The sequence below is a fragment of the Fukomys damarensis genome, unplaced genomic scaffold (genome assembly GCF_012274545.1).
Source record: "Fukomys damarensis isolate Sample0158 unplaced genomic scaffold, DMR_v1.0_HiC HiC_scaffold_28, whole genome shotgun sequence".
Classification (NCBI taxonomy): Eukaryota; Metazoa; Chordata; class Mammalia; order Rodentia; family Bathyergidae; genus Fukomys; species Fukomys damarensis.
The window spans coordinates 25,170,678-25,187,311 of record NW_022900940.1 but is presented as its reverse complement, the minus strand read 5'-3'; the positions used below and the strand labels follow the sequence as shown (position 1 = coordinate 25,187,311).

At 36.9% G+C, this 16,634-nt stretch overlaps 1 protein-coding gene across 2 annotated transcripts in view; it reads left to right on the top strand.

Moving 5' to 3' along the window:
* The window catches only part of Rbms3 (RNA binding motif single stranded interacting protein 3), a 1,373,556-nt gene that overhangs the window by 348,293 nt on the left and 1,008,629 nt on the right, over positions 1–16,634 (top strand). The window contains exon 4 of one of the 2 annotated variants that reach the window (XM_019209637.2): positions 12,788–12,856. The exons of the other annotated variant lie outside the window; for it this stretch is intronic. Coding sequence (XP_019065182.2) covers positions 12,788–12,856 — 69 coding nt within the window. The remainder of the gene's footprint in view (positions 1–12,787; positions 12,857–16,634) is intronic. 2 annotated transcript variants of the gene reach the window in all.

The window sequence follows — 16,634 nt, the reverse complement described above, 5'->3', positions numbered from 1 at the left end:
TTGCTGACCTCTGGGTTGGAGCTTTGGGAATATGTAGTGTTGCCCTAAGTTGATCAAAGGACCACTTTTCAGTAGCTCATTCTATGAATCCAGTTTTTTATAACACAGATGGGCAGAGCTTTCCTTACAGATCTGCTTACATCTTACCTCCCTATATACCCTTGAAAGCAGAGATTTTTCATTGTGCTCTTATGTGGCTGGTAGAGGAAAATTTCTGTTTCTCTGAGACATGGAATGACAGTAGCCAAAGGGAATCAGTTCATTTCTGTAAGATACAGCAAGATCAAGTTGCATTACAGAGAAAGCTGCATGATAAGAGGAAGCTTATCATTTATTTACTGAGCATCCTGTTTGCTGTTTTTAGTCTTATGCAGAAAGGGAGCTGCAGGTTACCTTGTGCTCATTTCTTCAGGGACTTACAGTTCTCTGTTTCGTTGAAGAAAGTCACTACAAGATGTGTTAAATAACAATGTGAAAATTCGAGTACTTAATTTTTAAAAAGACCTAAAGAGAAAATCCTAAAATTCTTACTTTCCACAATTCAGAAGAATAATGTCTTCTTCCCTAGGTATAATTCACACAGTATTTTTTGTATTCTACAAATTTTATTTGTACCATGGTAAGAAGTAAATAATATTTCTGCTAACAAGGTACATTAGTCATTTCTTGCTGTACATAACAAATGACCCTCATACTCGGCAGCCCAATATAGCATTTCTTATATTGCACAGATTCAGAGGATAGGGGATATGCATGCAGATTGACTGGTTTGGGGTCAAACTTGAAATAAAGTCAGGGCTCCAGTCTTTCAGGTCTAAATTGTGGTTGAGGAATCAGCGTTCAAGTTCACTCAAATGATTGTCATGAAGGCTTCAGCTCCTCACCAAGTGGGACTTTCCCTGGATGGTTCAAGATGTGGCTTTTGCCAGAGTCTGTGATTCAAGAGTGAGAAGGCACACCCCCTGTAGAAATCTGTCTTTTACGACCTAATCAAGGAAGTGAAATGTCTTCATTTCCATTACATGCAGGTCAAACAGACTATCCTGGTAGAATGTGGGAGGCAACTATATGATGATGATGTTAATATCAAAAATAAGAGGCTGTTAGAGCACATTTTAGAACTGGGTAATCACATTCTAGTTTTTGAAAGCAGTATTTATTGGTAAAGGACCTCATATACCCTCTCCTCTTCCCTCAGCCCAAGGTCAAGGAATTGCCCTGAAGGTCAACTCTGCCTAGGCAAGAACATTGCTATCCCGCAGGATCTCTTTCTGCAAATGAGAAAAATGTAGCCTCCCTGGGATAGTTTATGTCTATTCCAGGAAAACTGTCCTCATTATCAATTTTGTGTAAGATGATTTATATTTCTGCTGTAAAAGTATAGTATTATACCAATGTATAGTTTTCTAGTTTTATTTATCGAATTTTGAGAATGGCAATACACAATCTACCCAAGTTGCACATACTATAGGCTTGGCATCAGTAGTCTAGCTAGCTGTACACTGAAAATTTCTGAGTATAATGATAGCCACATTATAGACCCTCTTGAATAGGTTTAATCTCTCCTTTCTCAGTCCTCCCCTAACACCAAAACTTCTCTCATAGTTATCATATATTCTTCCTTAGAATAGACTTTGTTATATGTTAGTCTCCCTTGCTAGACTGTAACCTCAGTGAATAACTGAGTTCTTTCATTCACTCATTCACTTATCACAAATATACTGAGATATTTCTATGTGCACGACAGTAAAAGCAAAGTTTAGTAAAGAAAAGTGGCAAGAAAGATAAGAACCCTGGTCTTCTTGTATTTACATCTTAGTCTTGAGCATGAAAAATGTAAAACAAATACATGAAAATAATAATTTCAGACTGATATAGGCATTGTCAAAAAATTCTAACAGGTTGATGGTATAAAGCGTAACAAAATGAGCTTACATTTGGTTTTGGGGAGCGGTGAGAGGGAAAAGAGAATTTAAAGTTTCTTGAAGGAGAATCTCATTCATATTTTTAACACCTCTATTACAAACAGAGTGCCTTGCATATAGTAGATATGAAACAAAGTGCATCTAAAGTTAAAGTGAAGTGAGAGGCCAAAGAACTAGCAAATAAAATCTCTGGGAGTACCATTTTTATTTTAGTAATTATGTACCATATTTTAACTCCAGTAGGAGGATGGGATCTGCATTTTTTCCACATCTGCTTCTTATAAACAAAGCATAAAGGCTTGGTTAGGTCTTCTTTAACTAGACTCATTTATTTCTCCTCCCTCACAGGAAAATAAATAAAACCAAAATGCAAACCCTATTGAATATAGTTACTAAATCAATCTTTAGTGCTTAATTGTATTTAGATTTTTCTCATTTATTTTTTGCACTGAGGCTAACTTAGTTTTATTTCATTCTGCATTTTGTAATGGAATGAGGACACAATGAATAACTTGTCCAATTTCAGATTGTACAAAATCAGAGTGTGGAGACTTTGGAAGTGGCCCAGAAGAAGGCAGAGAAATGACTGAAAGCCTGGAAACTGGGGCCCCAGGAGAAAGGTTAAATTAAATGAGTTAGTTTTACTGAGAAAAATGCTTAGTATTAAAAAGACTTAGAAAATATGTGAGCTACTTGTCATATATTTTAATATTTCAGGGTTTTATTAAAACTGGAAAGATTTAGGTCAGCTTTTTCTTAGTGTTCCTTTCCCAATGGTTAGGAATCTACATAGCATTAGGAATTTGTTAGAATTCCCTGACTTGATGAGTTGGTTCCAGACTTAATTTCCATAATTGTGCTCAATAATTTATTTTTAAAATGAGAGTAATTATTCCATGATCGTTTTGTTTTTAAAGAATGGAGAAAGAAGAAGGTATTTCCTGTGTGTCTTGTGGACACTAGCAGCATGGACCATACAATAAATGCTGAGTTGATATACAAACATGTATTAGAATTTTTGTCCCAGCATATCACAACTGTAATGAAGAAATTGTAATGCTTTTCCATAGAAAAATTGAAAAAATAACTCTAGAACTTTACTCCCCCTTTTTCTTTATCAGTTTCCTTTGTTTGCTTGATATGAATATGTATTTGTGGTTGTTTTGCAGTTTTTTTCTTCAGATGTGCTTGGCTAGGACCTTTGCCAATTACACTTGACAGTCTGTTGCCCTGGAAGAAAGGTTTTTAGTTAGCTCTCCATACCTTGTGTGTTGAAAATGCCCCTGCTGTCTAGGTCATTTATTTTTTTTATCTTGTTTCTTGCATGTTTCACTTCTTTGAGGTTGGAAACATGTTTTTTTCCAGCTGAAATTAAAATTCCCAAACTTATGTCTGCCATCCAGAGTTCAATCTGTCTCAACAACCCATGTTGGTTTCTGAATTAGATGTGTCAAAGACTTTTTGTGCTAAGATGTTAAATGCAAATGTCCAGTTGTCAAATTTTAACACTAGTTATTGGTTTTTCTTATTTCTTTTTTCAAATAGGCTGAAAGCTTAATGCAGTAATACTAGGGAAAATTCCAGTTACTGAAAAATGTTCATGTTACTCAAATTCCTTATCTTATGGTGATGGGCAATTAGACTTAAAGGAAGCTGGCCAAGTGCAGGATAGTTGTGGGTTGGAGGATAGTGGCTGCCTGCTTGGCTGGCAGTCTCACTATAGCAGCTGGCATCATTCTTCAGCCCTAAACTGCTATTGGATTTGGTCCATTTTCCAGGTTTCTACACAGCACTTCTTTTTCCTTTAACAGGACAGTCTGTTCAAGAGAATCATCTTAATAGGACTCTGCATGCTTTTGTCACCTAAATTTTCTACACCCCTTTCCTCCTCTATTTCCCTCTCTGCACCATATGTGACCTGGATTTTCATAAGCCCCAACAGCCTGCAGAGGGGAAGAGAAAAAGTGAAAAATAAATACTTTAGCCATAATATTCCTTTGACTTCTAGCTTCTGCCTGCTTTGAAGGATCATCTGGTTCTTTCAGTTACCTACAATATTCTTGAGACTGTGCACATGGTACACTGGCCCACTCATCAGTACTATCAACTTTAAAGTGGTATCTGCCATTTTAATGATTGTTAATGTCACTATTTTAAGGCTTGATTATTTTCTATGAAGCCATATTAAAGAACTCACCCAGGCTAAATTTTTGACATCTGGGCCAATGGTGCTATATTTTCTTAGAAATTACAGAAGTCGAGAGGCCCACTGGAACAATCATCAGTAAGGGTGGCAGGTCCCAGCCAGCGGCCCACTGGGATGGCAGTGGTGCAGGTCTACAGGACAAAGATAGAGGCCCACCCATACCCCATCAGTAAGGGTGCATGGGCCTCACTCAGAGGCCTGCCAGGACACCAGGGGTGTGGGCACACAGGCCCCAGACAGAAGCCTGCCCAGACAGCAGCACAGCTCAGAGATCCAGAAGCCCATCGTTCTGAGTCCAGGAATTGGTGCAGTGGTGAGCAACAAAGAGAGGACTTCTCTGAGGCTTCTTGAGCATTGAAGCCCCCTGGAAGAGCAAAGAGTCACCTCAATAAAGGTGCAGCAGACTGCAGCGCTTGGTGAATTGTTGGGTTCAGCACCTCCTACAGAACCAGACTTGTTTCAGAAGAAGAGTGGCTCAAACCTGCAACTGTGCAAGTTCAAGCCCAAAGAGGTCAGGGAGCTCATTTCCAGCCTCACAGCCAGAAACCAGCCTAAACTTCAGGGGACTATGGCCAGCTTGCTGAGATCAATCGAGGCAAATCTGTATATGACCTACATTGTCCATTGGTGACAATGGAGATTTACCTTGAAGGGGACATTTTTTTCTTCTTTTCTTTTTACCTCCTTCTTCATTTCTTGACTTTCTTATTCCTGTTTTTGTCTTTTTTCCCCCAATTCTCATTTTTATAGGAGTAAGAATACAGTTTCTAGTTTTTATGTTGTTAGTTTGTTCTGTTGTTGTTTTTGTTTCTTCCTTCTCTCTTGTTCTTTTATCTTTATCACTTTCCCAAAGTTCGCATGATCTTCTTGTGTCCTCTAGCCTTGCTTCTAGCTCTTCCCTTTCCTTCTATTTTATTACCCCATGAACTCCTTTTAAATCTCTGCAGAGGGCAAATTTGCTATATTGAAGGCCTTATTTATTGCAAATATATTTCTGGTTAGTTCTGGATTTTTATATATAGAACTAGAGTTTAGTTCATGCGCTCAAATGTGGTAGATTAATAGTTACCACAGTTTATCATTTTTTATGCTGTGTTTGATGCTATTGTTGATACTGACTGTATTACTTTGGCCAAGGAGACCTTATTGTTTTAGTCAGTTGTCCTTCCTAGTATACCAAGACTGAGATTGTCTAAGGGCCATTACAGATTCAAAATCCAAAGGCCAACTAAACCTGAGGACAATCCAAGAAGTAGCCATTCCTTAAAGGATTCTAAATACTAGCAATAAAGATACTCACAATAATCACTTTACATGCAGCAGCCCAGGAATTAAACCAAAACATCAACAACAACAAACAAATAGAAATTAGATACCTAAATGAGACTTAAAATCAGACTTCCAGATCACCAAAGGCAACTCCAAGGGGCATCAAGATGGAACAATCTGAAACTGAACCACCTGGACTCCCTGAACTGGCAATGAAAGAGGATCTGGAAAAAACAAAAGAAGGTAGGGGTAGCTATCCTATTTGTGAACAAAGTGCATTTAAAATCAAGACTGATTAAGAGAGATAAAGAAGGTCACTACATTCTTGTAAAGGGAACTATCCAAGGGGAAGAGATGACAATCATAAATATATATGCACCAACTACTAATGCATCCAACTATATAAAACAAATATTAATGGGCATAAAAAATCAAATAAGCACTAATACAATAGTAGGAGGAGACCTCCATACCCCACTGTCATGAAAGGATAAATTAGACAAAAAATCAATAAGGAAACACTAGAACTGAACCAAACTCTTGAACAAATAGGTGTAATAGATGTCTACAAAGTGTTCCAACCCCCAAAATCAGAATACACATTCTCCTTAGCTGCACATGGGTCATTTGCCATAATAGACCACGTGTAGCTAATAGAACATGCCTAAGTAAATGCAAATAAAATGAAGCTATGCCCTGTATATTATATCATAGTGCCATGAAATTTGAGATCAATAGCAAAAGAAACTACTACAAGAACTTCATAAATACAGCTCAAATAACCTAATGCTTAACCTCAGGCTTCTACAAAAAGAAGAGCAAGATAAACCCAAAACTCATACAAAGAAGGAAATGATAAAGATCATAGAAGAAATCAATGCAATAGAGACCAAGATAAGGATATAAAAAAATCATCAAATCAAAGATCCAGTTCTTTGAAAGAATAAATACAATTGACAAACCTTTAGACAACCTTATCAAAAGAGGAAAGAGGGCTGGGGATTTAGCTCAGTGGTTCTGCCACATGCCTTATAAGTGCAAGGTCCCGAGTTTGATCCCCAATACAAAAACAAAAACAAAAACAAAAAACAAAAAAAAGAAAAAAAGAAAGAAACAAAAGACTCAAATTTGTGCAATTAGAAATTAAAAGGGTGAAATTACAAGATATCCAGAAGATCATCAATACCTACTTTGAGTACCTGTATACCAATAAGATGGAAAACACAAAAGAATTGGACAGATTCCTAATACATATGAATTACCAAAGTTGAACCAAGAACTAAAAATTCTAAACAACTCAGTATCAATCGATGAAATTGAATATGTAATTAAAAACTTACCGATAAAGAAAATCCCATGTCTTGATGGGTTTAGTGCTTAATTCTATAAGAAATTTAGAGAAGAGCTAATGCCAGAAATGCTGAAACTCTTCAAAGAAATTGAAAAGGAAGCAATACTCCCAAATTCCTTCCTGGAGACAACCATTACCTTTATTCCAAAAGCTGAGAAAGACCCAACCAAAAAGCAGCTACATGCCAATCTCCCTAGTGAACATAAATGCAAAAATTCTCAATAAGATACTGACAAACAGAATGCATAAGATCATATGCCCTAACCAAGTGGGATTCATCCCTGGGATGCAAGGATGACTCAACTTATGTAAATCAGTAAAGGTAATATATTAACAGAGTCAAGGACAAAAACCATATCATCCCAGTGGATTTAGAGAAAGCAGGTGACAAAATCCGACAGCCATTCATGATAAATACCTTATAGAAAATTGGAATAGATGGTCTTTATCTCAACTTGATAAAAGCCATCTAATGAAGAACCAACAGCCAACATCATACTAAATGGTGAACAATTGAATCTTTCACATTAAAATTGGGAATTAGACAAGGATGCTCACTATCAACACTCCTCTATATAGTTCTGGAAGCATTAACCACAGGAATTAGACAAGAGAAATAAATAAAAGTAATAAAGATAGGAAATGAGGAATTAAATTGTCATTATTTGCAGATGACATGATACTCATATAGAAGACCCCAAGAATTCCCCCAAAAGACTTCTAGACTTAGTAACCAAATTCAGTGAAGTAGTTGGGTGCAAGGTCAACACTCAAAAATCAATAGCCTTCTTGTACATGAATAACAGACTCACTTAGAAATGAGGGAAACAGTTCCTTTCACAATAGCACCCCCAAAAATGAAACATCTAGCAATCAATCTAATGAAGAAAGTTAAAGAACTCTACTAGCAAAACTGTAGCACTCCATAAAAACAGATCAAAGAGGATATCAGAAAATGGAAAGACATTCCTTGAGTAGGAAGAACCAATATAGTGAAAATAGTCATACTTCCAAAATTGCAACATATATATTAAATGCAATTTCAATTGAAATTCCAGCAGCATATTTCACAGAACTAGAGAAAAAAAAATTCATTTGGAACCAGAAGAGATCTAGAATAATAAAAGCAATCCTAGGCAACAAAGATAAATCAGGGGGTATCACAATTCCCAATTTAAAACCATACTATAAAGCTACTGTGATAAAAACAGCATGGTACTGACAAAGAGACTGGAGGATCAATGGAACAGATTAGAAGATGCAGAAACAAATCCAGACATACTCAGATACCTCATCTTTGGAAAATGAGCCAAACATCCTCACTTTAGTAAATGGTGCTAGAAGAACTAGGATTCAACTTGGTAAAGCTTAAAAGTAGACCCATATTGTCTCACCATGCACTAAACTAAAATCGAAGTGGATCAAAGACCTAAATATTAAAACAGAAACACTAAACCTGCTAGAAGATAAGTATGGTAGAGCTCTTAAAGACACAGATGTTGGAAAAACCTTTATGAACAGAAACTCAGTCTCATGGGAACTAGCACAAAGAACCAACAACTGAAATCTCATTAAAAAGTTTCTGCACTCAAGAGGAAACCATCCACAGAGTGAAGAGACACAACAAAGTGAGAAAAAAATGTTACCACCTGTTCCTTAGACAAAGGTCTGTTACCTAGAATATATAAGGAACTTAACAAATTTGAACCCCTCAAATTTAAAGACCCAAGTAAAAATGGGCATCTGAAATGAACAGACACTTCTCAGATGAAGAAGTAGAAGCATAAATAAACTTCAAAAAATGTTCAACATCACTGGTCATTCTAGAGATGCAAATGAAAACAATGGTGAGATTTCACCTCACTCCAGAAAGAATGGCTGCTATCAACAAATCAACCAATAACAAATGCTGGTGGGGCAGTGGAGCAAAAAAAACACTTCTCCATTATTGGTGGGAGTGTAGACTGGTTTAACCACGTGGAAACTGGTGTGGAGATTCTTCAAAATACTAGGATTAGAATCCCCATTTTGACCCAGCTATTTTCCTTCTGGGTATCTTCCCAAAAGATTTAAAAACATCATACCACAGTGAAATAGGCACATTCATGTTTATAGTGGCACAGTTTGTAATAGCTAAATGTTGGAAACAACCCAAATGCCCATCAACTGGATAAAAAAGAATGATAAACTGGAGACATTCATAGCTAAATGGATGCACATTGAAGCCTTACTCTTAAGTGAAATAAATAGGACACACATGTGTAAATACCAAATTGTCTCTCTGGTGTAAGAAACAAAGTGTAAATGAGGACCAAAATGTATAATAGAGAATGTGTATTAGGAGACAAAGTTTCAAGGGGGAAGGGAAAATGGGGAAAGAAAAGAAAGAAAAAAATATGAAAATAGAAGGAGAAATGGAAACAAAGCTTCTGTAAATATGGAGAGATGTAGGGATAGAAGGAGGGAAGGGGAATAGGAAAAAACAAGAACTAAGATATATAATGTACAGGTACAAACTCCCCATGATGAATGTGATCATAATATATACCTAAAATATACCATTAAACTTAATTAAAAATAAATTATAGAAGCTCCTGGGGCTCTTGAATCCTAAGTGTATTTCTTACAGGTATCACCTCAAGAAGGCTACTTCTATCACCACTGTCCTCTGTTGGTCTTGTTTTCATACTTGCCAACAATAAATAAGATTACATTTACTAAAACAATTACTTTGATGTTTACTAAGAAATGACAATATCCCTGGCATGGCATGCTTGTTTATGTTCATAAGTAAGGCCAAATCTCAGTTCCTCCCAATCCTCACCCTTTCTCATAACTGCAAATGTACCATCTATGAGAATTGTCCATGTTGAGAAGGCAGCAACAAAGCAGTGTTGTCGGAGCTCTAGTTAAAGCCAAGCACAGATGTGTTGGGAACAGGTTAGAAGGGCAGTCAACTCTCCTGGTATTCATGGTTTTCCAAAGGGAAAGGGAGTATCCAAACTGAAGGCCTTATTCAAACATTTACTTGGTTCAAAGCTCAGTTCTTTCTCATGGAAATGACTTCGCACAATTTCTGGAATTTATTTTTTCAGAAATTTGAGAGTTCATTTTGTCTACTTAGAGGAACCTATTATCATAAAATAGCTTTGGATTCTTGTCCTTCAGTGAATGAACATGCAGTAGAAGGCTGTGATGGGATTTTTCTAGAATTTTTCTTTGCTTGTAAAATGTAGTGCAAATAAATTGCTTTCTTAATGTGAGAATTTCTGGACCCCACTTCTAGAAATTTATAATTTCCTGATATCAGAAAATTTTAAACCAGCATGCCTGGTTATTCTGATATAGACACATGCCCTTTGATTGACCACTGTTTGTGAATAGCACTTATAGGAAAGAAATAAGGGTGTCAACTATTGCTTACCTGGTTTATCAGAAAAGCTTATTTTTGTCTATAGTTAAATCCAAACCACACATTACAGCTAGAATTTTCCAATACACGTTAGGAAAACCTAACCAAATTTCGTGATTGTTTTATATGAGATTGATTTTAAAATCTAGCCAGAGCCACTGCAGAATTCAGAATATTGTCACATCCTTACATTTGTAATTAACGTTGATCAGTTTTTTGTTTCTGATCTTTTAGATTTATCCTTAGCACTAGAAAGGAGATGAATGCATGAATCACAATAAGCTGTAATTACCATTATAAAGTTAACTGTACTTGTGTCAGTGCTGAAATGTACTGTGACCTTGCATAAAAAGTTAATCATGGGCATGAAAGAACTATCACACTTTTCAAGAGGGGATACATATGTGTGCCTTTCATCTTGAGTTATTATTGTATTAAGTCCAAAAGTGCCCTTCCTACCTCAAGGTTCCTTAATAATTTGAGTTCGATGTTGCAGGTCACACATCTTGCTTTTCTTTGAAATGTGTTTTGAATGTCAATGCTTCTGTCATGGCTTTATCTTTAAGTAAAATAGCAATTTTGCTTTTCTGATAATGACGGTGAAATTTATTGCTATAATTTCGGAAACCCACATTGATTGAGCTATGTCCTTAAAATATGACGCCTCAAATATTAGGCTGATGGTAGATTCCGAAACTTTGTGACTTAGACTGGAGAAGTCTTTGCTGAAGCCCATCCGTCACCTGGCTGCCAGGCCCATAGCTAAAATTCGAGGAAGCTACAAGTTGACAAAGTATCAGGCAAAGGGCTACTTGAGTTATTAATATTTTTTTACTTAATTAAGATTTAAGAACTTTGATATTTTTAAAATATGATATTGAAAGGAATCTAATCTTCCTATAGAAATTCAGTGTTGCCACTATAATCAGTAATGATTTATATACCTTGGAAGAGTAGATTCATTGAAGGGTATAGATTAGGGCTGGATTAATTAACATGGGGACCATCTAATTTAATCTTATTTCCCAATTAGGAAGACGAATATCAGAGAAGGTCATGATTATTCAGTAGTAGAGTATAAGGCACTTGAAGTTCTCTTGTTTCTCACTGATGAAATATGGTTAAAGTTTTGGTGTAACTTCTAACTACTTTTCTAGCTCTCCTTGCATCCAAATTGAAGACCAAAATTTTTTGTGCACCCTTTGCTATAGGCATCTAATCCCCTTAACTTCACAGGGCATGACGGACTGAGAAGGCCAGAGAGCTGAATCCAACTGCCTCTTCAGATGGGCAGGTGTTAGAGAGAAATCAAATTGAGCAGACAGAAAAAAGCATTTAGCCAGCATGCCATCCTATCTGTGGCAGAGATTCAGGGAAGCTGTCAGAATCAGCAAAGGCCAACATGGAATTACACAGGGATCCTGAAAGGCAGAAGGAATGCAGTGCTGGTGAAAGCTGGAGTTGGCAGCATTACATTGGTCCACTGATCATTTTCTAAATACACAGATCACTTGCACATCTCCATGCCTCTGTCATTCTCATCTTTCTGCCTGAAGCACCCACACATTTGTGACGAATTAAATTCTTATAATTTGACTTTATTTGAATGAGATAGCAGAGTATATCATTATACTCTGCAAGCAACAGGAAAATGTGATTACAGTCAATTACGATAAGAAGGATTTAGGCAAAAATAGCAGCCCTGAGTTCTGCTTCGTCTGTTCAACAAGATCAAGGCCAGCATCTCTGCTTTTCTCTGGCCTTTTCCTCAAGGTCAGAGAGTTATTCCTTCAGTGCCATGTAGCATATCTACATTTGAAAGGAAAAAAAAATTATGAGAAGGTACAAGCCTTCTTTTCCCCTTTGACCAGGAATACAAAGGTTTCCCGGAATTCCCCCTCAGGAGAATTATACCAATGCCTCATTAGCCAGAACCATGTCACATGACCATTCTGGAAGGTAAGAAATATTGAGAAAGTATGTAGCTTTCTGGCCTCTATAGTTGAAGCAGATAAAGAAAAAGGGTATTGAGAATAGTTTTAAGAATCTACAGTGAGGTTGTGACCTTTTACAAGCCCAGGGAGGTGGTAGCAATGGTATGGATAGGTCTTTCCCAAGGTGAAGGATCTAATGGATCTTTATAATGAAAATAACTGACTCTCAAATGACCTCATTTATTAACTTGGATATGTGTATATATGTTTTTTGTCTCAAGTGGAAACTTCTAATAATTTAGCTTATTTTCGGCTTGTTGAATTAATATGCATCATACTTTACTGTTCCAAGTGTTTCACACCTACTGTCATATTTTTCTTCTTTGGAATTCTAATATACAAAAGAGTTTTCTGGCATCATGGAAGCAAGAACTGAGAGAAGGAGCTTGTCTTCAAGTAACTAGGCTGGGGCCTGAGTCTATAAATTGTTGATATAGTGTCTATATACAGCATTTTATAAGGATGATATGTTTTAAAAGACACAAAAGAGAAAGATTGTTAGGACAGAGCCTAAAATATGTTACATTTTGAAGTGGAGGAACTAAATAGATAATTTCATTTAGAGAAACCTAAAGTATATTCTATATAGGTGACTGCATGAAATCTTTTTTTTCCCCCCTCCTTTCTTAGAGAACCTCAGCCAACAAGTCTTCAGGTGCTCCTTCCTATAGCAGATGGTCCAGTTCTCAGCCACAACAGGTAACACGCTCTTTGTAAGAAACTCGACTTCCTTGTTTTCCTTGAAGTGTGCTTAAACTTGCAATTACCTTTTCACTGGACAAGCATGGAAACTGTTGGGTTCTTGTCTATTCTCGCTTTACTCATAGTCCCTCTTGATAATGGGTTATTCATTCAGGAGCTCAGGGCTTGTGAGGGGCACTGAGAGGAAGGTAAGGAGCTTGGGAAATACTCAGGTTCTACTTCTAAAGCCCTTCTCAGGGAACCATATAAATAAAATCAATCCAGCAATTGTTGGAAATGAAGTTTACCTTGTTTTCCTGAGTAAAAAGTTGCTCCTTTGTGCCTTTTTCTCCAGGATATCGTGTGCACACTCACGCATATGTACATTCACATGATAGTACACAGTGTCTCTGTAAGTTTATGCATCAATACAGTTAGAAAAGGTCCTAATATTATAAAGAATTATTTATGAACCTTGTTATTCAGGTCATTAGTAACTGTATTCCAAAAGTAAATACTGTACATTATTTTCCTTATTAGAGGAAGTTAAGCCAGGAGTAATGCTGTGCTATACCTATGTACAAACAAAACAGGATCTTTTCTGTTAGTGAGCACTTTTTCTAGGTGAAGGCACTGTGACCATGTGGGCTTCTGGGTGATTCTGCCTTCTGGTCTTTGAAACAGCACAGTGAGAATTCTGACTTTGGACTAAAAGCCAAATAGGGCAATCATTCAAATTACCTGCCAGTTATGAGACAAAGAAGAAATGAACTCCTGCTTATTTTTTGAACTATTAGGTAGGATTCTTCCTTAGACTTTTCAGGTCTCCTCAGCTTCTGCTGTGATTGTAAGAGAGGCATATTATAAACAGTTTATATTCGCATCACCTTCATTTTATGGACTTCCTGTGTAATTTAGTATCGGTGCTAACTTACTCCAACATCAGCATAGTATGAGAACTTTTTGTGTACACTATTTCATTGTCTTTTTTTTCCATTACAAACTAATATTTCAATTAGATAATATAAAAGAAAGTTATTGAGAACAAACAATTCTTCCATTGTAGAATATGTTATCGCAGTGCCTATTTCTGAATACTGAACAGGTTGGTGGAAAGTAACAATTTAGGTGGTGTGTCTGCCTTCATGGGCATTTACTTTGGATGCTGTAGTTGTGACTGATTTGGAAGGATATATTGCTTGAAGAATGTGACCTGTGAAGCGGGTGGCTTGAAAGGGCTGTGATAAAAAGAGACACAAATCACTTTAAGCCTCCAGGTTCTATTTACTCCCTGCCCACTAGCCATAGCCTGGAGGTACACAGCAGATAATGAATGAGCATTTATGAGTTCTTTGCCTTTCTGTTTTTTTCTGCTTCTTTTTTTATCTTTATTAAATTTATTGGTACATTTTAGGTATGCAATACAGGTGGCCAGTCCACCGGTGGGTGGGGCCTGGGTGGGGAGAGGGGCTGTGCTGATGGCTTCACGAAGTTCCGGCCCTCACCCCCTTCTTAGACTTTCTAGAAACAGAGTTGAGCAAGTCAGCACCACACTTTTGTGCTCACTCTGAAAAAGTCTGAACATGTTCTAATCTAGTCTTCACAGTCTAAGAAAGAACTCAGTATTGTCTATGATCATGTGAATGTAGTTGTTCTAGGATCCTCTATTCTTCTGCAGAACTCATTCAGTTTTATAAGGCAGTAAGATCCTTTCGGGCAGTTTCCCAGTGAGGTAATCTAACGTTATTCTGTACATCTGTGCAGCTCTGGAAAAGCTGGCGTCTGACTCAATGAAACGAGAAAAGTGATGACAGGGTAGCATTTGGGCCGTCCTTCACCATGAGACTATGTCCTTTTAGTTCTCTGACTTTAAAATGACTTCATAGTATGAAATCCTGATAGAAATTAGATAGGATCTGTGCAGCTTTACTATCTCAAGGCAAGTTAAACTATTGAACCTTACATATGTATTTTTCCAGTGTTTTTTCTTTGAGTATATATGGGTCTATGCAATCTAGGCCTGGAAGAGCTAACAGAAATGTGTTTCATTTTTATCTGCCGCACACTGGAAGAAATGTGATTGTCTTGGGGGCACTTTCAACCTTAGCGGTGCCTTTCAAATTGGGGGATGTGACCATGTGGCATTTCCAAATGGTACCCTGATAATAGCTAATCAGGTGTTATTCTTTTCATTGAGGGTTCCCTTTAATTCTAAGGGAAAGGAATGGTACAGTTTTCGACTCCGTAATTTTCTTTGGCAATTGCCAAAGAGACATTCACTCCTTTGTGTTCACATCCACTGTGTGCCATCTATGGACTTTGCAGGATCCCTTCCTGACTAATTCTTAAGTAGGGTCTCTCAGTGGGAACACTGGTGGAAATTAGGAAAGAAATAGAAAGGGTACCCTAAGAGATCTCTCTTCCTCTGTCTACTTTGGATAGTTCCTTTCTTGTTCTGAGCTCCTGGGTGGGTTCAGCACCTACAGAGTGGCGCTGTTGCCCGGGCTCTGTTTGTACTCTTTTGTCCACTCTGCCCTAGAGGCAACTTCCCCCACCCTTTCTGGTTGACTTTTTAGCTCTCTCAGTATGCTTGTAACTAGTACCCTGTATTAAATTTCTTCTCTTGGATTTTTTGGTATGGATTCTAGAGTCCCTTAAACTGTTGTTTTCTCACTGCTATGGCAGGATGTATTTCTTTCTTTTGATCAGAGTGGCTTTTCATTTGAGAAATATTATATGAATATTTACAGGATCTCTAGCTTCACAGTTGCTGAAAACTCTGAGATTTATTCTCCCCAGCTGGCCTGGTGGGTGGTAATCCTTTTACACCCCTATCCCATAGCAGAATAATTTTCCCTCTTCTTTGTTATTCCTCTTCTTTGCTAATAATCCTTCTCTTTTAAATTTGTGTTTATTGTAAAAATCTTTGTCTTTTGTGTTTGCAATATAATACGCTTATTGGCTGTAGTCTTTGAAAATACCTACACAGATTCTCAGCCTGAGGTTGAAAGTACAAAACTGCCAACTCAATCCAGAATTCCAGCTTCTATGTCTTCCTCTGATTTTCAGCATCAGCAGAATATATTTTTTAAATGAGTCAAGACTCTTCATTTACCAGTGTCCAGGTGGTTCTTAGCCTATTTTTATTCACTGTATCTAAATCTCAGGTAGACAGAAGCATAGATACAGTAATAAGTAAGCCAGCACACAGGCACATATGTGCTTATTTATGGAAGTATGCTCGTATAAGGATTAAAATGAACACCATTCCTTCATAATAATTATCCTTGAAACTAAAATTTATTGAAGGTTGACTATATGGCATCTACTAATTTCTTTACATGTACTATCTCATTTAATGTTTTGAATATCTATATGATAAAGATACATTACAGATGAAAGCACTGCTGGCCTAAACAGTTAATTGACTTGTCCAACAATATACGATTAGTTCTGTGAGCTTCCAGGGTCCTCCTCTTTTAACCAATATCAATATTAACCCTATGAAAGTTGTACATTACTTTAAACCCACTGACCACCATTTTAACCGATAATTATATTTTGAACTGACCAGAATATAAGTTGTTTTACTGTAGGTACTACTTCTATTCTGAAATTATTTTTATAGGACAAATTTTCCTTGGGTTTCATTTTTACTCGTCACATTGAAGAAGAAATGTGGTTATGTAGAAAAGAGCTATGTAGGGTTATGTAGAAAAGGAGTGTAGGCATTTTTACAACAGACTTTAATGTGTGTATTTGTAAGTTTGATTTTGAAATGCACCATTTTGTGCTT